Source organism: Mustela putorius, unplaced genomic scaffold, assembly GCF_011764305.1.
Source record: "Mustela putorius furo isolate JIRA1106 unplaced genomic scaffold, ASM1176430v1.1 tig00000487_pilon_pilon_pilon, whole genome shotgun sequence".
Taxonomy (NCBI): domain Eukaryota; kingdom Metazoa; phylum Chordata; class Mammalia; order Carnivora; family Mustelidae; genus Mustela; species Mustela putorius.
This window is the reverse complement of record NW_025421399.1, coordinates 1,021,302-1,048,344: the sequence shown is the minus strand read 5'-3', so window position 1 is coordinate 1,048,344 and position 27,043 is coordinate 1,021,302. Positions and strand designations below refer to the sequence as shown.

Sequence of the window (27,043 nt, the reverse complement as noted above, 5' to 3'; positions counted from 1 at the left end):
GTCTGAGAGCCCCAGGGCTTTGGAGGAGCCTACAGGGCAGTCGCTCCCCACCACACCCCAGGGCCCAGTTGCTGTCTCTAGGAAGGGCAAAGGCGCCAAGCAATCCACTTGGCACCACATTCACGCCACCAGAGGCCCCAGAGGTGAGGCAGAAACCTTAATGAGTCACTGTGGGCCGTTTACACCCCCTCCTCCCCCTACCCATCACAGTCTCAGATTCAGACGCAGTATGTGAGAGGGACAGAGTCCCGGCTCAGGCCCACCTCCAGCCCTGGAAAAGGAGCCCATGGGACGCCCCACAGATCCTGTATAATTGATCCTGTACCTGTTGCAGGATAGGTACAGCAGGGGCTGGGGAAAAAGCTTGTCACCAGCTCAGAACCTGCCAGGAATTCCACTCTGCCTTCCTCTCCTTTGCTCTCCTAAGCCTTTCTTCCATCTTAGCTTTTGCTTCTCAGATGATCACTGCAGGGGTGCAGGGGTGAGGAGATGGGGGTTACAGATATTGTTAGAAAGAAGCACCCTGGTGACCAGATGGATCCAGGTGTGGGCAGGCTGTCCCAGACAGGTTGATTCGCCAGCTCAGGCTCCAAGTATGATTGGTGTTACCAAGTGTCCCAGGAACAACGCCAACAGCACTGAGGGCCTGAGCTTTGATTCCATACGGGTTTTGAGGAGTGTTCCTGGGAGTGGGACGCCAAAGCAGAGGAGATACCGGCCTGTGTTGGGGGATGGGGGTGGGCGGAGACAGAAGTGGTCCTAATGCATATTGAGGGAAGGAAAAAAATAGAAAAATAGAAATAGTCCTGATCCATATGGAGGTCAAGGTGGGGGAGGCAAACAGAAGTGGTTCTAGTCTGTGTGGATGGGGAGAGCCAAAGCAGAAGTGGTCCTGCTCTGTTTTTGGCATCAGAGAAAGAGCTGGTTCTGGTTGGAGGTTGGGAGTGGGGACAGGCAGAGTTAAAGGTGATCCTGGTGTGGCTTGGGGTCCAGCCAAAGGAGGAGGGTCCTGGTTTATGGCTGACAAGCGGCAGAAGGTCTCCCTTTGATCTCACCCAGGAAGTCTCCACAGAACCCTTCTTATAGCACTTGAATCACCTTCCCCACCACAGAATGTCCCCCACAGTCCCGTTTCCCCGAGCTGACTTGGCCGGAGAAAGCGCAGACAGGGGCTTCTCCGGTTTAGCCAGCGCTCAGGACTGCGGCCTCATGTGCGTATTCATTCACACCATGTTTTTGCTTTCCCAACTCTGCACACACCGCCTTCTGCCCTCTTCCAGCGCTCCGCCATCCTCCTCCCCTCGGGGCTCCTGGAACCCAGGGTGACGCGGTTGGCAGGCCTGGCTTTAAAAAGTTCCCGGTCGGGCTCCGCCTAGCCGGCAGCCGGCTCCACCCAAAGTCTAAATCCCAGGCGGCCACCGGCTCCTCCCAGTTCTGTGAACTACAAGTCCCGCCATCCCTCGCGCGGGTTCTCCCGCCTCCCCCGTGCTCCTCACAGGCGTCGCCTGTGAGTCGGCCAAGAGCGCCTCCCATTGGTCTCTCCGCCCTGTCAGTCACCTGGGAGTATTGAGGGGCGGGTCTGAGGTGGAGATCCGGATCCGGAGCGGCTGAAAGGCGGAAGTGGAGGCCGGAGCCTGGGACACCGCCGGGGGGAGAGGAGCGGAGCCAGTCTGAGCCCCGGCCCCAAGTAACGCTGCAGCCCCGGAGCCGCCGTGAGTGTGCCTGTCCCGAGACCCAGTGTCTCGCTTGCGTTGAAGCCTCTTGGGGGCAGTACTTCCTCCCGCCCAACCTCAGCTTAGGGGGATACTGACCCCTCCCCCGACCCGTAGCCCCCACTTAAGGGGCTCCCCAGGCGTCGGGCCAAAGTGGGGGCCCTTCTTTCCATCTTTTACCTGCCCTTTATGAGCCTTGGGAAACCGCCAGGGCTCTCCTCTGGACTGTCCAGTCCAGTTGTGGAGGGAGAGACCCCAGATTCTGTTTCCTCTGCTCCCAGAACTGAAGGAATCTTTGCTGGGTATGAAGGAGCCTGTCTTCCTTCTCTATAGAGGTGGCGAGGAGTGCTGTCTGTCGTCGTTTTCCTCTCCCCTCGACCCCGTCCCATAAAAACAGTTGTTCCCTCCAGCCCTAGAGAAATTTTATCTCGATTTCCTGGGGGGCCGAGGGGTCCTGGGTGAGAGCCTGCCACACTCACAGGCTCCCACAGCTCCTCACTTCCTCTCTTTCTTCGAGCCAGGGAGCCAGCCAGGATCTCGGCAGAATTTCAAGTCTGGGCCACTTTTTAGAAACGAGCTGTCTTCTTGTCTTGCCCCCTCCACCCCCAACCCTGTCCTCTAGTTATGTTGTTCTCTAGTTGTGTTCTCTGAGTGTATCTCTCTTCCTGCCTCTGAAAAATTTAGCTGAGGTTTGCTTAATCCTTAGCTACAGATCACAGATCAGGGTGGATCTGCCCATTCATTATCTTCTCTCACCCCTCCTCTCCCCCTCCCCCTTGCTCCAGGCTCAGCCCGGTCCTCCCAGAGCACGTGAGTTGTTTCCAAGCTGCTTCAGAGGGACTGCTTCTCCTGGGACTGCTTCTGCTGGTCTTTAGGGAGTAGGGGAAAGACAAAAAATGAGGAGTGTGGTATTGAAGGGTCCCGGCCTATCTCTTTCCCACTCTCAAAAACACACATGCACCTCCTTGATCAACAGGTCTATGCCACTTCTGTCTAGTCTCGGGGCCTCTTCAATCCCTTCTGGGCTTGGACAAATTGTAGATTACAGAGGAGTAAATTGAGACCACAGTGGCACCTCTGGGTTCTTAATGTGCTAATTTTTGTAGCCCAAGGAATTCCCAAGCATGCCAGAAAGTACTGATTCCTCCACAACACCCCCTCCCCGCCGCCTGCCCCCGCCCCCCAGCCTTTCCAAGAGGCAGCCTGTACTGACATCTGATCCTTGTCTATTGCTTGGAACTTAGGTGTGTGAAATGGCTGTTGTCTCAGACCAGGCTTGCAGGTTTTGTTATGTGGCCAAAGTACAGGCCAGAGACTGTACCTTAATGAGAGTAGCCTGACTCTTTGAGGCCATGACTGATCCTTGCTATCCTTAGCCAAGGAAGAGAGAAGAGACCATGTAGTCTTGGGAATTTCTGTAGCTCTTCAGTGTTCTGGGCCATCTTTACTGCCCTTACAGTGCTAAACATTTTTTGTCTTGGGACCTTTTTGACTAGTGCCTGACACCTACAGACATTTGAGCTAGACCTGGGATGCATTTATTTCATTGGGGGGGGGGGGAGTGGAGGGAGGACGAACAAGTGGGGAGGGGGTCAGAAAGAGAGAGGGAGAAGCAACCTCTGCTGAGCAGGGGGCCCGATGTGGGGCTCGATCCCAGGACTCTGAGATCACGACCTGAGCCGAAGGCAGACGCTTCACCGACTGAGCCACCCAGGTGCCCCCATTCATTTCATTTTTATCAGACAACAAGAACGCCTTCATTTATTAGGGTCAGCTAATAATGGATCACAAGCTCTCTATCTGTGGTCGTCTTTGGAGGGTCGTTGGAGACTTCTGCAGTCAGCCTAGTTTCTCTCTAGTCTGGTCAGCCCGTGCCTCTGAGGGACAAGGCCAGAGAGGCTGCCTGCTCACTGACCATTGGTGTCTGACCGAACTTACCTCCTTGGTTTCTGTGGTTTCTGGAACTCTTTTGGAGTCCCAGGATGAGGCTGCCAGCCTTCTGAGGGGACCTTCTTTGTCTGGACATGCTCTCCCAGCTAGGATTCTGAAATAGGTTTTTTTTGAAGGAGAAGCTCTCCTTTAGAGAGACGTGGAAGGCATCAGTGCCCTGGGTAGTTAGGCAGCCACTTCTGGCATCCAGGGTTTGCAGAGTCCAAGCAGTGATCTGATGTTGCTTGGCAGAAAGAGGGAGGGCTCTGTGTGAGACAGAAGCCTCTCCTCTCTTGCCTCTTCAACTAGTTGGACTTTCCTGCATTCATACAATAGAGAGGAGGTGGTAACAACTGATTTTTTTTTTCAAAGATTTTATTTATTTATTTGACAGAGATCACGAGTAGGCAAAGAGAGAGAGAGGAAGGGAAGCAGGCTCCCGGCCAAGCAGAGAGCCCGATGCGGGGCTCGATCCCAGGACCCTGGGATCATGACCCAAGCCGAAGGCAGAGGCTTTAACCCACTGAGCCACCCAGGCACCCCGGTAACAACTGATTTTTATTTTATTATTGTTATTTCTAAAATTTTTTATATTTTTACTTGAGAGAGCAAGCAGAGAGAGAGAGAGAGAGAGCATGAGCAGGGGGCAGGGATGGGGCAGAGGGAGAAGTGGATTCCCTGCTGAGTAGGGAGCCTGACACAGGGTGATCGCAGGACCCAGGGATCATGACCTGAGTTGAAGGCAGACACTCAACTGACTGAGCCACTCAGATGCCCCAACAACAGGTTTTTAGAAATCATTTCAAAGTTGCAGTTTTTTAGTGCATGTTTCTTATAGGAAACAAAGTTCTTTTCACACCTGTTCCTCGCAGAGTCCTGGGAGATAGTGGGATTTGTATCATTTTAGAGATGATGCTGAAGGAATTTAAGTAGCTCGCCTTAGGTCTTCCAGTTAGAAAGCTTGGGCTGTTAGAAAGCTGGGGCTTGGGATTTGAGAGTCGATGTGCCTCGTCTTCCCTGAGAGTGAGCCCTCCTTGGGTCTGTTTAAGGAATGAGCACACAGGGTGAGCAAGCAGGGGCCCTAGTGCAGACCCTTCACCATCCCTCGTCATTGTTGCCCCTCCTCTGCTTCCGTTTTCTTCCCCACCCCCCACTCCACTCTCCTATCCTCCTGGATCCCCATCTCCTCTGCCTCCATGGACCATGGCAGTTATGAGTCCCAGGTCAGTACTCTCCAGGGCCTGATAGTTTGCTGACATCTGTACCGTTAATTTCTGGGAACCTGAAAGCCGTGATGGCTAGAAAATGAAAGTAAAAGTGAGTGGGCTCAGGGGTCTCTCCGGGCAGGGTTATGGGTGATGGGAGCCAATAGAGACTGCTTCTGCTTCACTCCCCTCCACCACCACCACCACGTTCTCCTTGGTGGTGCTGCTGCTGCTTGCAGCTGGGAAGATGGTGGCTCTCCACCAGGAGCTCCTTTTGCCAAAATTTACATGGAAACAGCAAGGTCATAAATTTAAATTTAGCCCCATGAAGCAAGTACTTCTTTTTTTTTTTTAGGTATTTCTGGGATTTTTATTGACTTTTAAAATAAAGCTCACATAGTATCTTCTTAAAGCCTTGTTATAAACATTAGTTTTGTTATAAACATTGTTATAAACATTATAAACATTAGTGACCTTAATTTAAGCCTGATTACATCGAAGATGCAAATTATTATCGCAGCCTTTATCATTGTCACAAACAAAAAAATACAATGATAATTTTTAGTTCTACCCATTTCCCCCTCTATATTTACCTCTGCTATAAAAGCTTAGAGATAATTAAAGGGAGATAATTAGTTATCCATACTGAGTCTTGAAATATATGAAGATCTCAGTTCACATTGAACTAAAGTAATTTTCCATGAAAGAGCAAACAAACTACTTCAGTTTATTCCATATTCCTTTGCTGCATTTTAATCTATTCCAGCAAAGAAAAAAAAATCCCTTGTTTTTTGTTTTGTGTGGTAATATCTCTCTCTATTTGTATACATTTTAGGTTCTCATATGAAAATATATTCTAATCTGTTTTATTGACTCTCTTACCATATTTTCTACATATATTGAGAAAACTATAGTTTGCAAGTTATATCTTACCCTAGGAATAACTTCACAATCAGTGAATAACAGAACCAACAAAAAGAAAATGATTTGGAAGATTGAAGAAAATTGCTCTTATGTTTCAAAAAAAATCATCATGCCTAGGAAATTAATGAATATGACCCTAATAACAAAATGAAGCAAGTACTTCTTAGAGAGAACTTTCTTCCTCTGACCCTTGCCCGGTAAACAGTTGGTATGGTAGGGTGGAAAGCACGAGAGCTGGAGAGTCAGCCCCAGCTGAGTTGTCATCCGGACTCCCCCACTTAACCAGTCACAGGGCCTTGGACTTGCTACATGACTTTGTTGAGCCTCTGTTTCTTCCAGTAAAATGGGGATACAAAGTATTTTGCAGAATTAGAAACAGAGGGTAAAGGAGCTAGTTCAGACCCTGGCACAGGATAGATAGACACAAATAGCAATTTTGTGGATTGGTGAGGTTCTGAAGACGAATTATAATTCATTTCTAGGATTTTTTTGTTTGTTTTTAAGATTTTATTTATTTATTTGACAGAGAGACACAGCAAGAGAGAGGACACAAGCCAGGGGAATGGGACAGGGAGAAGCAGATTCCCTGTGGATCAGGGAGCCCAATGTGGGGCTCCATCCCAGAACACTGGGATCATGACCTAAGCTGAAGGCAGATGCTAACGACTGAGCCACCCAGGTGCCCGCATCCCTAGGATTCTGATTCAGCATCTGTACCAGGTGTTGCTGTGATGCCTGGTGCTTTGCTTGATGGTTTTGCATGTTGTCTCACCTTGTAGATAGCAATCAGAGTTGTTGTAGGTTGTCTTCCCATTTTACAGAAGAGAATGCTCAGCCTTGACACTGCTTTTCCCATTGGTCTTCTCAGACCCTGCTGGGGTCATGTGCTGTGGAGACTCAGAGCCGGAGACTGAGAGAGGGCTTTGCGTCTTCTAGGTCCTTCCATCCTCCTCTTAAACATTTTTGCATTAAAAAAAGTCCTGGATCTGTTACAGATAATGCAAAGTTTTCGTGAATCTAAGCTAAAACAAGAAACTCAAAGGCAATATTTTGGTTGTGGCAGGCTGCTTCGTGTTCAGTTCCTAGATTCCTGGCGTTTTTGCATTTCCTCTCCTCTGACTTTAGTTGGGGTACTTTTGTTGGGGCTATTTAAGAAGCCCTGCTTCAGATAGGATTTATAAACTGGGATGGCACGAAGGTCAGGGGCTTTCAGGAGCCATGGCAGAGGAGAATTGGAGTATTTCTTAAGGAGCCCTCCTCATGAAGAACCCGATATTTTAAGAGACTAGTTTTCAGATTATATATCTCCGTCTCCTCTTTGTAGGAACAGTAATACAAGTAAAAGTGCAGCTTTTTCAGCTTTGCTTGCTGTGCCAGGTGCTCTCCTTAGCCCTTCGCATGTCGTGACTCCTTAATCCCCAGGAGGGCCGCTCTGTGTTGAATCCCCTTGTTGAGGTGGGGAACTCGACAGCCAGCGGTCACAATCCAGTCTGTACTCAGATCCTCATACAGCACAGCCCTTCTGGCCCCATGTCTGGGCTCTGTGCTCTTCCCTTTGCCCAGAGGGCTCTTCTCCCCCTCCCCGGCCTGAGAGCTGCATCTCCAGACCTTGCTCTCCAAGTGCAGGTGGAACATCACTTCCTCTGTGAAGCCTTCCCTTCCCCCAGGGAGGCTGAGGGCTTCTCCCTGCCCTTCCTCTCAGCACCCCTTGTCTACTGCATGAACCCTATAGGGGCACAGATCATGTCCTGTTTTATCCATGCGTCCAGTCCTCACCTGGTCCCCATCACGGATGCCCCCTCCTGCGGTTGTTAAAGGAAGGGGCAGACATTCCTAGTTGCCCTTGAAGCACATGGCTGGTTCACATCCTTGAACACACACTTTCTGAGCTCACACAGCGTGGACCTGGTGAATCCGGGAGTCACTTACATCCATCTGACCCCAAAGCCTGGGCTGTATCTTTGGCCTATCCTCAGGCAAGTTGCTCACAGATGGGAGACCAAACAGGTGGTTGGAGTCAAGGTTACAGTGCAGATGACACAGGGGTGGGGACAGGTCACAAACTAAATTGCCAGAGCAATCTGCCACTCTCAGTCTTTCCAGTGAAGGGTTTCTTTTCTTTTCTTTCTTTCTTTTTTTTTTTTTTTTAATATTTTATTTATTTATTTGACAGAGATCACAAGTAGGCAGAGAGGCAGGCAGAGAGAGAGGGGAAGCAGGCTCCCCGATGAGCAGAGAGTCCAATGCGGGGCTCAATCCCAGGACCCTGGGATCATGACCTGAGCCGAAGGCAGAGACTTTTTAACCCACTGCACCACCCAGGCGCCCCTCCAGTGAAGGGTTTCGTCAGGAAAGGTGGCCATGGCTTTGGTCGTCCACAGTCCCGTGGGTCACCTTCTACAGTATGAGTATTTGATCGCTAGGCTGCTGCAGCTTCTCGTGCTGAGGCGGCACTGAGGCCAGGCCGGGACTTAGCGATGATCACTGGGAGTGACTTTAACTCTGGTCTAAGGGTGCTGCTTGGCACATCTGCTACGCTCATTCTCGAAGGAGGAAGGTCTTAAGAGAGTGGCATCAGCAGAGGTGTAGACTGGCAGTGGTGAGAGCAGCCTTGTCTATGGAACCTGCTGGCATGGACTTTAAACTCCCAGGCCCCGTGCCTGTGGAATGTGGTTCTTGGGACTGTTGGTGCAGCTCCTGCTGCCCCTCTTCCCGTCTGCCCCTTGGGCAGCTCCCTGTAGAGTTAGTTAACTTGTCTTAGGAATGTGAGTTTATGGTCACTGGAGTCCTTGGATTTCATTTTGTCACAGGATGAGCCAGTGCCTGCCTTTTTTTTTTTTTCTTTTTTTAAAAGATTTTATTTATTTGAGAGAGAGAGCACAAGCAGGGGGAGTGGCAGAGGGAAAAGCAGGCTCCCCACTGAGCAGGGAGCCCAATGTGGGGCTCGATCGATCCCAGGACTCTGGGATCATGACCTGAGCAGAAGACAGACACTTAACCAACTGAGTCACCCAGGTGCCCCTCTTTTTTTTTTTTTTTTTTTAAATAAACGTTATTTCAGGATAGTTTTGGAACAAGTGCACACCGTAGTACAGTTTTCTCACCTGCCCAGTGTCCACCATTAACATCTTACGTTAACACAGTACATTGGTCACAATGAATGAACCAGCTTGGATACATAATTATTACTTAAAGGGGCACCTGGGTGACTCAGTCATTGGACGTCTGCCTTTGGCCTTGGTCGTGGTCCCAGGGTCCTGGGAATTGAGTCTTGTGTCAGGCTCCCTGGCTCAGTGGGAGGCCTGCTTCTCCCTCTCCCATTCCCCCTGCTTGTATTCCCTCTCTCGCTGTCTCTCTCTGCCAAATAAATAAATAAAATCTTTAAGAAAATTATTAATTAAAGGCCCGTACCTCATTCATATTTCCTTACCTTTTTCTGTTCCAAGATCCCCTCCTGATACTATACGAAATTTAGTCATTGTGCGGCCTTAAGGCTCCTCTTGGCGGAGGCGGTTTCTTAGACTTCCCTTGTTTTTGTGAGCTCGACCATTTGAGGAACACTGGTCAGGTATTTCTTAGTGCATTTTTCAGTTGGGATTTGTCTAACGCTTTCCTCACGGTGACACGGAGGTTAAGAGTTTTGGGGAGGCAGACCATGCAGGTGAAGGGCCTCTGTCATCATGGTCAAGGGCACAGCCAACTACCGTGACTTGTCACTCTTGGTGTCACCCTCGGCCACCTGGCTGAGGTGATGTGGGTCAGGTTTCCCCACTGTGACATCATGGTCTCCCCGCTGACCCCATGTCCTGTCCTCTTGGGAAGGAAGTCCCTCTGTGCTGCGCACACTGTAGTGACATCCCTCTCCCTGAGGGCCGTGGATCTGCATGAATTATGTGGAATTCTTGGCACGGGGGAGATCGGTCTGCCTTCCCTCATTTCTTCCTTTCTTCATTTATTTATAATGGTCCGAACTCTTGGGTACTTATTTTCACCTTCAGTTTATAAAATCCAGTACTACTTTGTCATATTGCTCAGGTTGTTCCAGGTCTGCTCCCTGGGGAGTGCTGTCTGTGCCCTTGGGGCCACCCCCATTTCCTTTTTTGAGCACCTCTTCACTCCTTGGTGGTGTGACAGGATGCTCCAGGCTCCCCTTGTCTGCCTCCTGCCCCAGGCCTAGAATCGGCTGTCTCTCCATGACTGCACTGCCTTCTTAGTAACCATTTCCGCCAAGTATGTCGATCCAGAGCTGTGTACATGGGTTCAAGTTGTGTCTCCTCTTGGTAGCTAGTCTCTGAAGACACTGGAAGTAGACAAGGTGGAGATGCCCCCCGGGGAGATGTGTGTGTGTGGGAATCATGGTGGTTGACCCCAGTAGCAGGGCCGCTGCTTCTTGACTCACACGTTCATACGTCCCGTAGCCCTCCCTGATGCTTGGACTGATTCACAAAGGGTCAGGTGTGGTTTTACTCTGGAGTTTACTGTCCCGTTGGGAAGATGAGCTACATCATCATCCCGGACTTCAGGTGCTAAGCTCTCCAGCCCAACCTTCTAGGGCTCTGGGTCTTACAAGAGAGCCCATGTGGCCCGGGCCAGCGTTATTTTGCTGCCATTCAAAAACAGACCTCCCCTTCAGGAGGGTTTCTGGCTCTAGGCAGGCCCAGGGCTGTGGCTGTCACTTTGAGCTGTGATCCTGAATCATTGAATAGCTTAAATCCTTCTGTTGTACTGTCAGCCCTCTGAAGTGTAACTTGAGCCCTTCTGGAAACACTAACTTGGGATCTTAACAGGAGTTGGTTTACAAGCCTCTAATCTTTCTATTCATAGCTGCATGTGTGTCCCCTTCAGGTGGCTCTGTTAGAGCATCCTGGGGCGTGGGGGAGGGCGTAGGTGGCCTTCCTCACCCTGGCTGCTCTCCTAGTCATCACATTGCTCTCTGAGCTGCTCGGAGGCTGTGGTGATTAATGACGCCGATTTCCAAACCTCTAGCATTTCCAGCCTAGTTCTTTAAAAGGAACTCTGGTTTCTTTGTCAGCTGTCCTGGTCCTGTCCCCTCCCCCACTCCACAACTGAACTACTTCTTCCCTTTCCTGAAAGAGGCTTTGAAATGGAAGGAAGGGCATTGGGCTTTAAGATGCTTTCTCTTGTGGGGCTCTTTCTTTCTCTCTCTCTCTTTTTTTTCCCTAAGGGGTTATGGTTTTCTTTTTTTTTTTTGTTTTCTGGTAGAGGGTTCAACTTTGCTAGTTTTTCTGGATCATGGTGGTCCCTCCTCCATTCTTGTGGCTTTGGAAGCCAGTCTCCAGAGAATACGTGGTTATGGTTACTGACAGACACAGGACGTCAAGGGTGAGCTGGTCCTTTTTCCAGGACACTGTTGAAAGTCATCATCTCAGTCTGTTTGGGCTGCCATAGCAAAATGCCACAGACTGGATGGCTTATAAGCAAGGAAATTAATTTCTCACAGTTCTGGAGGCTGGGAGTCCAAGATAAGGGTGGCATCCAGCATGGTCAGGTTCTGGTGAAGGCTATATTCCAGGCTGACTTCTCGCCTCACCTGGTGGGAGGGGAAAGGGAGCCCTCTGGAGCCTCTTTGAGAAGGGCACTAACCCCGATCATGAGTGTGCTACCCTCCAGCCTAATCACTTCCCCAAGGCCCCACCTCCAGATACCATCACCCTGGGATTAGGATTTCAACATACCAATTTGAGGGGTGGGTGGCAGGACACAAACATTCAGACCCTAGCAGTTGTCCTGTTCAGCGTTCTCTCCCAGGAAGGGGCACTGAAGTGTGGGGTCCAGGGAGAGAGCAAGAGAATGAATGTGTGACCCGTGGATAACATACTGATTGAGGATCCGCTTCCTTCGCAGGGACTTCCAGGGCCAGGGGCTTCCCCACCTCAGCACTGTGCTTGCTTGGATTTAGGCCCTCTGCTGGGAGTCTTTCCGGGAGCCTCTTCCCAGCAGCTCTAGGAGATGGGGGCCCTAGTCTCTCTGTTTACATGTAAGGAAGTGGGGGCCGTGACACAATACCAGGTCACCCTAGTACATAGTGGCTGCGGGAGTGGAACTGGAGTCGCTCTGACTCTGGCACTGGTGCCCTTAGCCCCTGTGCAGAAGGAACCTAATAGGTCCTGTCTGGGGTAGTGAGGAGGCTCTGCAGCTGGGTTGTGGCTCTGTGGGGTTGGGGGGGAATGAGCCGACTGGCAGGTGGATGTGGATTTAAACCTTCAGCTGCCCCATCACTTGCCAGACCCAGCCAGGCCTATGTACCACATTTATGAGCACATGCTGCACATCAGGCATGACATTAGGTGCTGTTAAAGGAAACCCAGGGACACCTGGGAGGCTCTGTTGGTTAAGCTCAGGTCATGATCCCAAGGTTTTGGGATCGGGTCCCGTATTGGTCCCCTTGCTTAGGGCAGAACCTCCTTCTCCCTCTGCCTGCCGCTCCCCCTGCTTGTGCTTGCTTGCATTCTCTCTCTCTCTGACAAATAAAATCTTAAAAGAAAAAAAGGGGCTCCTGGGTGGCTCAGTGGGTTAAAGCTTCTGCCTTCGACTCAGGTCATGATCCCAGGGTCCAGGGATCAAGCCCCACGTCAGGCTCTCTGTTCAGCAGAGAGCTTGCTTCCCTCTCTCTCTCTGCCTGCCTTTCTGCCTACTTATGATATCTCTCTCTGTCAAATAAATAAATAAATCTTAAAAAAAAAAATCTTAAAAATGAAGGAAACCCGTAGTGCAGCCTTTCAGAATTTTGTTGTGAGGTCCTTCTCATCTACAACAGTGGCTATTTATTTGACAGAGAGAGATCACAAGCAGGCATAGAGGCAGGCAGAGGTGTGGGGGAAGCAGGCTCCTTACTCAGCAGAGAGTCCGATGTGGGGCTCGATCCCAGGACCCTGAGACCATACCTGAGCTGAAGGCAGAGGCTTAACCCACTGAGCCACCCAGGTGCCCCTTTGACCTTGTTTTTTGTTCATTGGGCAGCCTCTGACCACAGCATATGTGATGTCTGAGCAAGAGGAATTTGGTTTGCTGGTGTCTGATACCGGATTCTCTTTTCCCCGTTTGCCTCCCAAACACAGCCTCTGTCCCCTGCTCTCTGTTTAGGAGCTGAGGGCAATGAATTAAATTGGCTTTCTTTTGTTTTCAGATTTTCTGGAAAGTCAGGGAGGGTTTGTGAGGGGCATCAGTTGCACTTGTTGGTATGAGTAGCCGGATGAACAGGTGTTGCCGATGACCCTGACATTCAGCAGAGGTTCTTGGCGTCTTTCTGGGCCTCGGCAGCAGCCGAAGTGGCAGCTGTCCCAGCTGGTGCTCTTGGTCGCTGCTGAGACCCTCCCGCGCCAGAGGGTAAGACGGGCCCTGCATTGCTGAGATTCCAGTAGTCCTGTAGTAACTGCAGGAGCAGCACCAGCGCAGCGTGTTGTCTACAGGGACCCCATGCCTGTCCTCACTCGCTTTTACGCTACCCGGGCTCCTCCACCCCACCGGGGCCGCAGCCAGTGTGGGTGGCGCCAGGGAAGCTCCTGTGCCTTGCCTGGCTTTCTTCTTAGCATCTCACCTGGCACCGGCAGGTGAAGAGCTGGGTGGTGGGGTATGAACCACCCCTCAGCCTCAGGCCCGTCTGCACCAGGCCTCATAGCCAGGGGGTGTGGCTTTGTGCCGCAGAAGGTGCCAGACTTCACATGGAGCTCTTGCTTGAGGCTTCTTAGAGAGCTGCCCTGGTTGGGGCCAGGCAGTCTGCCACAGCCTTGCTGACTGGGCTGTGCTGAGTCAGGGACTGGGTCCCCTTAGGGAGAAGAGTCTCTTGGGACTGCCAGTGTTGAGTGCCCAGGGCCCCGGGTGCCTCTTAGAATCAGAATGCAGGACAAGCCTTGTCTGGTCACAGCCTCACAGTCCCCTGTCTGTCTGGCCTTCCTCGCTAACCTGCCACCCAAACGCCTGACTCCTCTGTTGGCCAGCAGGACCCGGGAATGAGGATCTCAGAGCTGCCCATTGATTCCTCGGGCCCTTCTGTGGACAGTTACAGACAGTCCACACTGACCAAGTCGTGTCAGCAGATAAGTGTTGTAACCGCATCCCCTCTCCCCCCAACCCACCAGCAATCTTCCTGTGGGCACGGGAAGAAAGGGAGCAGGGACTGGAGGTTTCCATCCTCTGCCTGAAAGTTAGCGCTTGCTGAGTCAGCTTCTGTCCCCCTCTCCGGGACTGTCTGTCGTGGATTGCTGAGGAAGCGGCGCAAAGCTCAGGGAAGGCTTTCTTGTTCTTGCTGGGGCAAGGCTCTGGGAAGCTGGGAGTCTGTCCCTCAAGAGTGGCTTCTGCCTCACTCAGCTTGGCATCTTTCTGCCCAGGAGAAAGGGGCTCTAGAGCCCCAGGTTCTGCCTGGATGGTAGAAAGGACCACTTGGTCATGCGCATCTAGGGTTTAAGCATCCTGGAGCCCCTGCACTCTGGCTCCTTCTGCAGGTATTAGAGCAGTTGGTGGCCTCAGCTGGAGCCCCTGTGGACCCCACCAGTGCCCTGTGGTGGGGAAGTCCAGGCACCCAGCCCCAGAGGGGCATTCTCACTGAAAGGGGAGTACGATGAAACTGACCAGTTGAGGGAATTGGGTGGGCAGCTGGGGGCAGATTCAAGGGAGGGGAGCCAGCTCACTCAGAGCCCCTATCTGGGCTGATTTACCTCGCTCCCTCCTGGAAAGGGAGTGCTCTTACTCTGACCATGGAAACGTGGCACCCCCTTCCCCTCTTGCTGCCAGCTGTCCTAATCCTGAAGCCCCTACTTACCCGTGGCAGGAGGGGCCCTGGCCCGACTCACCCCATCGGCATTCTCCCCAGATCTCAACGTGCGTGGGCTTTTAAGCTTCTGGCTTCCAGGGCCAAGATTCCTCTGTTGCATTCCAGGTGGGACACAGGTCCTCTGTGTTGCGGTTCCATAGTCCTGGTCACATAGAATGATGTTCCTCTCTTTGATTCCATCTCCCAGCCTGCACCCCTATACCCCTTGTTCTCAGCGCACACTCTCCGGACTGGTTGGAGAGTGCAGAGCCCCACTGGTGTAACCTTTCTTCTCATTGAAAAGACATAAATGTCACCTTCTCTTCTTATTATGAAGCTTGAAACAACTTTAAAATTCTTCAGTCCACAGTTAAGAACAGATACATTCTCGGTATGTGCATAGCAGTCCTATTTCTGTTGAACCGTGTTTGCTTGTGCCTTGTTAGGTGGGTTCCTTTGTTCTGTCTTGACCTTTTTTTTTTTTTTTTTAATTTATTTAAGTAATTTCCACACCCAGAGTGGGGCTCGAACTCATGACCCTGAGGTCAAGAATCACATGCTTCTTTGAGCCAGTTCGGTGCCTCTCTCTTGGCCCTCTTCTAATTCAGGCATCATCTTTTTGTTTATCTTTATTATTCTGAATTTTGTCATACTATAGAAGAGGCAGAAGGTGTCTTATATACCTTCTGACTGGTTTCATGTCATTTATAAGCTTTAATTTCTCACCATTGTAGGCAAAATCCTATGCCAGAAACACTCCTTACCTTTTTACTGACCTGGAACTCACACATTGTAAGATTAACACCTCTCAGTTGGGCAGCTTGATGGGTTTTTACGTTTATGGACATATGTGTGTCTGCCTCCCAAATCAAAATAATAGAATTTTCCCATCGAGCAATATTTTTTTTTCCGGTTGATACAAACTCCGTTTTCTGTTGTTAGAGGCCATATCCTGTGGAAGCCCACATCGAGGGTGGCCACCCTTCTTATTTGCAGTGGCTGTAATAACGTTGTCAATATTCTTGGGTTTTCTAGCAGTGATGGGGGAGCTCTGTTAGAGTCACGAGTCCTGGGCTTGGACTCTGCCACCACCTGGCTGTGACCCTGGGCAGGCCACCTCAGCTCATCTTCATCTCCTCCGTAATTGGAAAGAGGAGGATTAGGTCTTCAAGGACTTTGTGCTTTGACAACCAGTGTGAGTCAAAACTAGTTAGGCCCGAGTAGTATAATAAACCTGTCATTTGTCAGAGCCTCACCTTCAGCCTCATACTGCGCGGTACACACTGTATATTGTTGCACTTAACCTCCACAGCAGCCCCATGCGATCAGTATTAAACAATGCTGTGTTCTAGATAAGAGACTGAAGCTCACAGCAGACGCTTGTCTGACTTGGCCAAGGTCACTTAGCTAATAAACGGCGGAGCCAGGCTTTAAGTTCAGTTTCCTAAGTCCCAAGCTGCCACTTGCCCCGGGGGAAGGCTGACGAGTGTCTCATGTGGCTCATAGCTTGTGTTGCTTCAGACTTTTCTTCTGGCTCTGCCGCCAGCCAGAGGCCCGGGGAGTCCTGCTGTGAGTCTGCCTTCTGGTCCTGTGTGCTGGTCGTGGTGATTTTCTCCTTAGGGGAAGAGCTGTGTTCTTGAGCCTATGGGTGAATCATATCCTCCCCGGCTGATTTGGGCTTTTCAAGGTCTTCCACCTCCACCTTTGAACCCAATTACCTTTCCTCCTGTGCCTCACGTTTGGATCTCCTTAAGGGAACAAATTGCTTCTGCTCTCGCCTTTTCTTGCCCAGCTCTTGTGGTGTTAAATATTCAGGAATGCTTTCATCTAGAGTAGAGCTGAAGAGTCCCTGGCCAGAACCACCTCTAGGGGGCCCTGGGCGGGGCGGGTCACTTGGTTCACAGTCCTTCCCCCTCCCCTCCAAGGGCTAACCTTGAGTGAGCCCTTCTCAGCCTCTGGTCAACAGAGTCTGATTGGTTTCCCTCATCAGCTCACTATCCAGGCTGTGCCAGGACTGTCAGCTAGAGGAAGTCTCTGAAGCAAACAGGAAGCACGAGAGACACCCATCAGCTGGAATTGCTCACTCTATTACCAGGAAGGACAAAAAGTATGAACTGGGTGACTTCATGCTTAGAGAAGAGACGTTTCTGGTGAAGGCTAGAGCAAAGGGCGATAGTCCCGCAGCATCTGGTGTCGTGAAGGCCTCAGTAGTTGGCTCCCACCCCCAAGCTGATCCCGCTCTGTTGTCCATGGCGCTGATCTGGGGGTGTCTTACTGTTTTCTTGCATTCCTCCCTCCTTTCTCTATCAGCTCTAGCTCGTGTGCTTGAGTTGGCTGCCTAGAATCCTTGGGGGAACTTATTTTATAAAAACATTCTCTGGACTCCACTTCTAGAGATTTTAATTCAGGGGGCTAGGGTTATTTTTCTAAATGCCCTGTGTGGTTCTAATAACAGAAAGTTTGGTATCCACTTACCCATAGTGTCCAGAGTAGAGAGAAGCCAGGGTAAGGCAGAGCAGTGTTCTGCTCTCTCTCTGGCACCCGGCCCCAGAACCGGCTGGGTGTATGTTCAGGAGTGTAGGTCCTTCTGCCCTTTCATGTGCATTGCTGGGGAAAGTGTAGTGCACCCCCCAGCCCTTGCAGTCGCTCCCATTTCCTGTGAAGATGATGAGGTTGGGGATAGTGCTTCCTCTCCATGACCTCTGAACAAACCAAGGCTGAGATTTGGAGGGTGAGGGGAGCAGCTCATGTCAAGGAGAGTCTTTTGTCATGGTCTGAAGCTCTACCCATTTGAGCAGCTTCGTGAACATATCCAGGAGGAAATCCATCCTACTTACGTGTTTTTCCTAGTGTTGGAGAAACTGGCTTAAAAAATGAAATCTTTGGCCCATTCTGTATCTTGTAAGAAACTGACTACAACTTGGGCTCTTTTTTTTTCTTTTATCATTTAATTTTTTAAAAAGATTTTTATTTATATGCCAAAAAGAGCGTGAGCAGGGGGTGCAGCAGGCAGAGAGAGAAGCATGTTTCCCCTCAGAGCAAGGAGCCCCATTCGGGACTCGATCCCAGGACTCTGGGATCATGACCTGAGCCAAAGGCAGACGCTTAACTGACTGAGCTACCCATGTTCCTGGTTTTGTCTGAAAGAAGACTTTTTTTTTTCAACAGTAGTTTTGGTTATAATTCCATCACCTGAGCACCCGTGGATAATTCTTGCCATTGGTTCAGAAGATTCCCAGCAGCAGGCAAGCTCAGTGCATGAAATTACCTCTTTGCCACCTGCTAGGGCGCATCCTTAGCTTCCCAGGCTTGGGAGTGGAGGGCAGAAAGCTTCCTGGGGTTCTGGGTGTGGCCTTCACCTGTCTGAATCACTCCCTGGTCTTCATGTGCCCTTTGGGGCAAAATCAGCTTCCTCCATGGCTTTGTTGTCTGGGAAGTTTGAATACCTTTGGTCATGTGACCACCAAGTGAGGCCAGGAAAACCACGAGGCCACGCAGGCCATAAAAAGTACAATATGGGGGCGCCTGGGTGGCTCAGTGGGTTAAGCCACTGCCTTCAGCTCAGGTCATGATCCCAGAGTCCTGGGATCGAGTCCCACATCAGGCTCTCTGCTCAGCAGGGAGCCTGCTTCCTCCTCTCTCTCTCTGCCTGCCTCTCTGCCTACATGTAATCTCTCTCTGTCAAATAAATAAATAAAATATTAAAAAAAAAAAAAAAAGTACAATATGTGCCTGCTCAGGTGTCTCTGGAGGGCAGGACCAGCATCCAGGCAGAACATGTCACCAGCCTGTGTGTGCCAGGCAGAGCACCTACAGCACTTTATTATTTTTTTAAAATATTTTGTTTATTTATTTGACAGAGATCACAAGTAGGCAGAGAGGCAGGCAGAGAGAGAGAGAGGGGAGGAAGCAGGCTCCTTGCCAAGCAGGGAGCCCGATACAGGACTCGATCCCAGGACCCTGAGATCATGACCCGAGCTGAAGGCAGAGGTTTAACCCACTGAGCCACCCAGGTGCCTGACCTACAGCACTTTAAAAACAAAACAAAACAGGGTCACCTGGGTGGCTCAGTGGGTTAAGTGTCTGACTCTTGATTCTGCCTCAGATCATAATCTTAGGGTTGTGAGATCAAGCCCTGTATTGGGCTCCCCACTCAGGGGGGAGTCTGCTTTTTTTCCTTCTCCCTTCTCCCACTCCCTGCTTGGTCTTTCTAACTCTTTCTCTCTCTCTCTCTGTCTCTAAAATAAATAAAACATCTTTAAAAAGATAAAAAATTTAAAAAATAAATAGAAACTAAGCCCTCCTCCAGACCTTTATCAAAACCTCCAGGGGTTGGCTGCACAGGTGATTTTGACATGCAGACAAGGTCAGGGACCGCTGGATAAGAGTTATTTGTCCCTCCTCCTGGCTTGTTAACAATACCAGGTTCTGTCTGGGAAGGATCTGGAAACCCACTGATTGGATAGGGACAAGACTTAGATGTTATCTCTGTGTTTCTTGACTTGTGGGTGCTGGTTACTCCCCACCCCAGTAGCCCTCAGCCCCAGCTGCTCTGGTTTTGTTGCAATTGGGGACTTCATCTTCTGTCTCCATTCCCTCATACCTCCTGTAGTGCCCCAGCCACACTCTGCCGCCCAGCCAAGATGATGTGTCACGTCGATTTGTGGTAATAACCAACTTGTAATTCCATTGTGGTTTCCCTCTGCTGCTGTCGCCCCGCCTGGCCCTGGGCAGCCCCTCCCACTGGTGGAAGTAGTCAGGGCCTGCAAGATCCCTGTGACTGTTGGCGGGAGCCCCACCTTGCAGGCCAGCACAGCCACTGCCACGAAAAGGGGGGGCTCATTCACCAGCAACCAGACATCAAACACAGGGTGGGCGTTGTCTCCAGCATTCTTCCCACGGGCAGGGAGATGGGCTGGGAGATAAGGGGGAGCGTGCAGGCAGCCTGTGTCTAGCTCTGTCCCCTGTGTGCCGGGTGGCCGTGAGCTGTGCATATGTAACATCTGAGCGTCAAGCTGTTTACCTGAAGGAAAAAAAAAGGGGGATTGTTTTAAAGCTTTAAGGGAGGTGATGGTTGTGCAATCACTCAGTAAATGCTAGCTATCTCTCCAACTGATTTCCTTGGTGAGCACTCTGAATTCCCAGTGTGTAAGTAGGCCTTGTGAAGAAGGCTCGCAAAGAAGCCAGAAGCACTTGGGCCGCCTGGGTGGCGCAGGCAGTTAAAGGGGTTGGGTCTTGATACCAGCTCAGGTCATGATCTCAGGGTCCTGGGATGGAACCTGGCATTGGGCTCTGTGCTCAGCGAGGAGTCTGCTGAAGGATTCTCTCTCATTCTGCCTCTCCCACCATGCATGTGGGCACATGCTCCTTCACTCAACGCACTTTCTCTAATAAATAAATAAAACTTAAAAAAAAAAAAGGAAGCCAAAAAAGCTAAAAGCATAGACCCTGCCTCAAAGGGCCATAGAGTCTTGCAGACATCAATGACTGGGTGAAAAGAGAACCCCGTAAACTGTAAAATATGGTGGAACTAGCATGTATTGTCTCTCATCGAGATCCCCCCCCCAGCAATAGTGCCTTCCTTTATTCTTGGGGAAGAGGTGGCTCCCATTTCAAACCTCTTTTCCTTTGGCGCAGTCCAGAAAGGAAACTGTTGTTCCTGGCTAGTGAATCATTCTTCCTGAAGCTCACTTTTTAAATGAGTTGCCAGGAGGACAGGGATGTGAAAAAAGGATTTCAGACTGAACAAAGCAAGCCCTTTGCTGTCAGCTTCTTGCGTGAGCATAGCCCATCGCTTCCCACATATATGTCCTGTTCTTCATTCACGCCCCCGTCCTCTGACTGTGGGGGATGCACTCCCCTTGCTCAGGGGACAGGTGAGGGCTGGACTTGGGATCTGCTTCTAAACACTCTACCTGCATTGACTCCATCATGCCAAGGGTAGTTGAATCAAAACTTTCTCTTTCAGGGAGCCTGGGTCGCTCAGTGGGTTAAAGCCTCTGCCTTTGGCTCAGGTCATGATCTCAGGGTCCTGGGATCGAACCCGCATTGGGCTCTCTGCTCAGCAGGGAGCCTGCTTCCCCCCTCCCCCCGCCACCCGCCTGCCTCTCTGCCTACTTGTGATCTCTGTCAAATAAATAAATAAATAAATAGATAGATAGATAGATAAATAAATAAATAAATAAATAAAATCTTTAAAAAAAAAAACTTCTCTTTCCAGCTTAGGTTCAGATGCTGTACAGATGCTCAGGACCAAATACCTCTCTCAGCACTCGTCTGTAAAACATCATGTATATGTTCTGTTATTTTTTAGTGTAAATCTTCTGGAGGCTTCTGAAGATAGGCTCATCCTTCTTTGCGCCTCCAAAGCTATCGCTAACAGTGACTAAGCTGTCACCAGCTGCTGGGGGTGCAGGTCTCGGTGTCCCTTGTCTTTGCCCTCCCGTACCTCCCCGGTTCTTTCTCTGCGTCACCCTCCGCCTCTGCCAGTAGAGAATGGAACTGAGGTCTCTGTTCATAAGGGAAATTTGGCAGCTGTTCCGACTGCCATCAGAGCTCTCTGGCTTTGGTGTGTGTTTTGTGTTTTAATGTGTATGAGACTTCTGGCCCATCACAAATGAGACACCTGAGGGAACAGGTTCAGGATGGAGGAGCGAATGAGGCTTTGACCCCAGTGCACAGTCCAGCCTCAGACTGAGAAAGTTGGGCGGTCCTTCTCGAGATAGCAGGACAAAATGGCTATTTTGGCAACAACTTGCATTGGCCAGGCCCTCCCTGGTCCCCAAGTACCCACAAGCACTTGAGCTTGAGCTTGCTACTGGGACTCCCCGTGCCCTGGGCAGTCTCACCACTCACTCTGGCTGTGCACAGTGGTGGGCCGAGAGCTTAGCTAATGGACTGCAAGTTCATTATTTGTTCACCTACATCCTGGCGTGTTCCCAGATGATTTTTTGATACCCCAAGGCGCCTGTTAACTGCCACCAGGCTGCCATATGCTCGTTCTCCTGTGTGTGTTTAAATTGTATGCACATGCACATAGTTGGGATCGGGAAGCCAGTATGTTTGCTCAGAACCATGAGCCTTAAAGTTGGGAGACCACTTTCACTGCTCAGATGATTGTAGAGCAAATGGACTTGTCGTACATCCTAGCTAGGGCTCTTCTGCTAACTTCTGGGGCCTGGGGGGCCAGGAGTTGGCAAGAGGGGAGGTAGTTAGGTCCCTGGTCGGGGGGCAGAGGGAGAGACATGTGATCGAAGAAGGCCTCGCTGAGCAGCCGTCTCTGGACTGACCGGTACTGCTGATCTCTCTTGCAGTTGGAGGTCCCCCTCCTCCCTGAGTGCCTCTTCGCACAGCGCCGGCCCCCGCCCCACGCTCACTGGTACCACTACAGCAGGACGGGCCATGGCGGGTCGGGGAGGTGCAGCGCGACCCAACGGACCAGCTGCTGGGAACAAGATCTGTCAGTTTAAGCTGGTCCTGCTGGGGGAGTCCGCGGTGGGCAAATCTAGCCTCGTCCTCCGCTTTGTCAAGGGACAGTTCCACGAGTATCAGGAGAGCACAATTGGAGGTGAGTGGGCACAGGGGAGTGGGGTAGTCTTGGGAATGCCGGAGAAATAACTTGGCCTTGAGGAAAAAGGAGCCGCTTGCCCAGAGAGACTTAACGCGCGGGGTCGGCAGCACCTCTTCCTCACCTGGGCCGTCAGATTGAATCCAGCAGCCGGTCTCCCCCGCAGTGTCCCAGTAGTCCTCCTTCAGAACTTGGCTCATGGTTACAAACTGGCTGCTTCTCCTAATGACGCCACTGGAATATTGTGTGGCCTTGGCTAAGACCTTCCCACTGCCCTGGCCTTTGGGAGGGAAGAGGCTGGGACTGCATCTCTGAGGGTCCTTCCTGCTGTGCCAGACAGTGCATCTGTCCTGGCCTCTCCTACTTTCCAGAATGGGGAAATGGCCTGGTGAGTGGGCCAGTGTTCCTGAAGCTGACCTTTACCCTCGAGCACAGAGGCCATCCTTGATTTCCCAGTAGTCAGCATTTTAGCACGGAATGGTCTGGACTCGGTCCCCCGCCTTAGTGGCCAGGACAAACCTTGAGGGGCCAGGGCCGACCTTGGGCTTGAGTCATCCTTTCTCTACCCTCTTGGTAGGAGGTTTCCAGGCAGCTGGAAGCTAAACGGGCCGTGTCAGCAGTCTTCTGCTGCCTCCTCAGCACTCAAGTCAGGAGCTGGAGAGAGGGAAGTGAGGCAGTCCCCGGGCCCCTCCTTGAGCAGTGTGTGGGGGGGTAGCAGACAAGGCAAGCAGGCTTCCCCACAGGGCTCTCTGGGAGCCTCTGCTGGGTCCCAGGGCGTAGGGGGCTCCCACCTGCCTTGCCCAGCTCTGGGACTCCTCTGAAGCATATGCACAAGCGCTATGTGGTCCCTCCTTGTCTCCTCAGGCCCAAGATGGGGTCATTGTGTTCCCTGAAGGTTGAGCCACAGCGTGGCTGTGGCCAGTCAGGAGTGGGTCAAGGTCAAAGCGGGGGGTGGTAGCTAGCCGGCATGGCTGGAGGTGGCAGGGGCAGCTGGGAAGCCAGCCACCCGGCCTCCGCCTGGCAGCAGAACAGCGTGTACTCTCAGGCGTCCCCAATGTAGCTGAGTGTGTGACAGTGTCCTCAGGAAACCGAAGGCCAGTAACACCCCTGGGCTGGAGCAAATTCAGGGACTGTGGAGGTTTCCAGCTGGACTGTTCTCTGTGAGGGGAGGGAGGAGGAGAAGTTTTGCCTCTCCTTCCCCTTGCAGCATTCCTCTTCAGAGGGTACTCCCGAAATGGCTCTAGGGCGGGCAGATTTCCCCGCTGCCCTTGCCTGGGTGGGTCTGTAAAGCCTGTGAAGCCCTTGCCTGGGTGGGTCTGTAAAGCCTGTGCAGCCCCCTGCCGCCTCAACACGTGGCAGAAAAACACAGACTCCACGTACCCTCCTCGGGGCTGCCTTGGCTGTGGGGCTGAGGGCTTCTCTGGGCCAGTCGAAGCAGGGGGCCTCTGAGTGCCAGAGCCCAGGTATGGTACTAGAGACACCTGGGGGGGGCTTCTGGATTCCTTCCTGCCTTGTAACACCGCTTTCCCTCTTACAGCGGCCTTCCTCACACAGACAGTCTGTTTGGACGACACAACAGTCAAATTTGAGATCTGGGACACAGCTGGACAGGAGCGGTATCACAGCCTGGCCCCCATGTACTATCGGGGGGCCCAGGCTGCCATCGTGGTCTATGACATCACCAACACAGTAAAGATTTCCCCTTTCTTCTCGACACTGTTCCTGGATGGGGGTGTGGGCAGATTTCCTTTGTCATTTGGGGGGAGTGTCTCACCAGAATCTCCAGGGCGATGACAACTTAAATGGCTTGGCTCTGCCAGCTCGAGCTTCTCTAGTGAATGGCCCTGGGCAGAATGCCTCCTCTGTCTCTGACATTCTGGCCTTGTCTCCCCAGGACACGTTTGCACGGGCCAAGAACTGGGTGAAGGAGCTACAGAGGCAGGCCAGCCCCAACATCGTCATCGCGCTCGCGGGGAACAAGGCGGACCTGGCCAGCAAGAGAGCCGTGGAATTCCAGGTGGGGGGATGGATGGGACTTGGGGCCTGGTCAGCCAGCTCCACTTGCAGCTCAGCTTGGGCTGCTCCGGGCCTTTGCCACGGGCCAGGCCGGGAAGTGGCAGGTGAGCTTGTCTCTGCTGTCCTCTCCGGACTTGAGTGCGGGCCTAAAGCAGTTGTTTGCCTCTCCTTGTTCTTTTTCGTTGGTTGGTGACGTGTATGCATAAGAATCGCTGAAGCTGCTGCTTATTTTTTATGTAAACTGACTTTTTAATGAAATGTACTGAAAAAGAATTACTTTTTTCCATATATCACATGCACAAGTAAAATTTACACAGTAAAAGAAGGTATATAGGACGAAATGCAAATCCTTAATTCAGAAACTCAGCTTCCCTTCCCCCAAATGCATCAGTTTCTCATTTTTAGAAACGTACACATGTGTATGAATCTCCTCCTCCCCTTTTTTAAAAAAGATTTTATTTATTTATTTGAGATGACGGGGGGCGGGGGAGAGCACAAGCTGGTTGGGGCAGGAGCACACTGCCCACTGAGCAGAGAGTGCAATGCAGGGCTCAGTCCCAGGGCCCTGGGATCATGACTTGAGGTGAAGGCTTGAAGTCAAGCCTTGACTTGAAGTCTTGATCTTGAAGTCAAGATGTGTAACTTGACTGAGCCACCCAGGCGCCCCTGAGTCCTGTTCTTTACATTGATCGGAGTGTGCTCTGTGTACTGTACATTTTTACCAGGCCCTAACTGATGGGCTTCTAGGTCGTTTGTAATATCGAAAGACAGAAACAGCACTGCGGTCAATATCCACAGACTTTTTTGTGCTTTTTCCATTTGTGCAAGTGCATTTGTAGGATAATGTTCTAGAAGTATTTCCTGGCTTAGTGATTTTGAAGAGTAAGAAGGCACAGTGGACCTAGGGAAACCTGAGTGAAACGTCTGCTAATGTCTTTGAGCTGAGAGGAGCTGTATGTGAAGCGAGGCCCTTGGGGTTATGGTGCAGGTGTCTGTAGCGGGAGGCACCAGGCAGGAGAGCCCTCGGCCTGAAAACCCCTGCATTGTGTCTGCTGTGTATAAGGCGACTGTGATGAGGGAAGATTTTTATCCTGGGCCCTGGCCCCTGCCAACTGTCATCATTTCCCTCCTACTCACTTTCTCACCTCCATCCAAATCAGGAAGCACAAGCCTATGCAGACGACAACAGTTTGCTGTTCATGGAGACATCAGCAAAGACTGCAATGAACGTGAATGAAATTTTCATGGCAATAGGTGAGTTGCTCGCCTCCCCTCCGCTGACCCGGGTCCTATCACTTGCCTGCTGTCGGTAGTACGTAGTAAGTAGGTCTTTAGGGTCCCCGTATTTAATTCCCAGATGTAGATAGTTCACCCCAGAAGTTTCTAAAGCCTTCCAAAGTCTCAACATTTTACCTTCTTACCCTTAGCTTATCACCCACCTAAAACCCTGCACGATCCTCCCCCTAACCTACTTCTTAGGATTTTTAGGCTTATCTGGTTCCGTAGTGAGTCATCCTGCCCAGGTTCAAATCCTTATTTTATTACCTAACTCCATGGTCCTAGGCAGGTTGTTTAACCTCTTTTTGCCTCAGTTTCCCAGAACACTCAGAATGCACGTGGCACATAGAAGCAAAGCCCTCAGTGGGCTACCACACACCAGGTGGTACAAAGGCCATCTTCCACTCAAGTGGACTTGGAAGGCCACTGGGTACCCCCCAAACACATTTTCCCCCTCCTCTTCCAAACAGCTAAGAAGCTTCCCAAGAATGAGCCCCAGAATGCAGCGGGTGCTCCGAGCCGGAACCGAGGTGTGGACCTGCAGGAGAACAACCCAGCCAGCCGGAGCCAGTGTTGCAGCAACTGAGCCCCCCTTGCCTGCCCACTGCCCCCACCTCCTCCGCCTGACCGACCCGACTGGAATCCACTCTAACCAATCGCACTTAACGACTCGGGCTACCACTGGGGGGGTTGGGGGCAGGGGGAGGGGTCTGCCATGATTTCTCCATAGAATTTTGATCATAGGCCGGAGTGAATTATTCCACCTGCACCTTTCTGTACAAATACTAATTCAATTTTAAGTCTTAAGTCACTTTTTTAATATATATGATCTGCTCTTCCCACTTCCAGCCCTTTCTACTGCTCTCCCACTCTTCCTTTGCTGGTAGTAGCCACGTGCCCCTGTTTCCCACTCCCCTTGTATGTGTGGAGGCGGGGGTTTGGAGCAGGTACCCTTCTTTCCATCTTGCTGGTGAGCAGACTCAGCAAGAGCATCCATGTCCTTACCATGTTTGGAATGGGCTTGGTTCTGGGTGGTGGGGCAGGCCCTAGAGGCGGGGGAAGGGAGAGGCAGCTCTTCTCTCAGATGGCGGTCACCAGGCCACCGCCCCCACTCACCCCCGGACTCACAGCTGGGAAAGAAACCACAGCATTATCACAGCATTATTGTGACAGCCACCAACTCCTTGTCCACAACCTGCCCCTTCTCCCCGTGTCACCCTGACCTCTGGCTCTGAGCCCTGTTCTGACCAAATCACGATGATGAGTATTTGGGGGTGGGTGGGTAAGGGGGGGAAGTGGGAGGGGATGGAACCAACTTTTTCTGTATTTTGTATTGTATGTTTTCTTCAACATGTAACCAATCAGTATCTTGTCAATATAGTCAGCCGATCAATCGACCTCCCACTTGTCTTCCTTGTCTTTCTCTGGCAGAGTTTATCAGACCATATCCACTCTAGCTTACTTGAAGTTAATTTAAAATGAACCACTGAATCCTGTGGAACAGAGGCTTCCCCCACACCCCCCTAATGAGGGGATGCTGGTGGTCATGGTAACCAAGAGAAAGAGGTCCTTACTGGTACCAGCTCTAGGGGGGTGAGGGTGGAGTAAGAGTGACCTGGGGCTGAATCTCACCAAGTTTGAA

The 27,043-nt window shown here is 51.2% G+C and overlaps 1 protein-coding gene across 1 annotated transcript; it reads left to right on the top strand.

Annotated features, from left to right (window-relative positions):
- Positions 1-1,560: 1,560 nt before the first annotated feature.
- RAB5C (RAB5C, member RAS oncogene family) lies at positions 1,561-26,798 on the top strand. The gene is made up of 6 exons (XM_045080703.1): positions 1,561-1,712; positions 21,854-22,107; positions 23,645-23,796; positions 24,002-24,124; positions 25,284-25,377; positions 25,872-26,798. The coding sequence occupies exons 2-6, from the start codon at positions 21,942-21,944 to the stop codon at positions 25,985-25,987; spliced, it is 651 nt and encodes a 216-aa protein (XP_044936638.1). The 5' UTR covers positions 1,561-1,712; positions 21,854-21,941; the 3' UTR covers positions 25,988-26,798.
- Positions 26,799-27,043: the final 245 nt, after the last annotated feature.

Coding starts and splice junctions, on each gene's coding strand:
- RAB5C (XM_045080703.1), top strand. CDS start 21,942: ATGGCGGGTCGGGGAGGTGCAGCGCGACCCAACGGACCAGCTGCTGGG. Junction 23,797..24,001: donor TCTATGACATCACCAACACA/GTAAAGATTTCC, acceptor TTGTCTCCCCAG/GACACGTTTGCACGGGCCAA. Junction 24,125..25,283: donor AGAGAGCCGTGGAATTCCAG/GTGGGGGGATGG, acceptor CATCCAAATCAG/GAAGCACAAGCCTATGCAGA.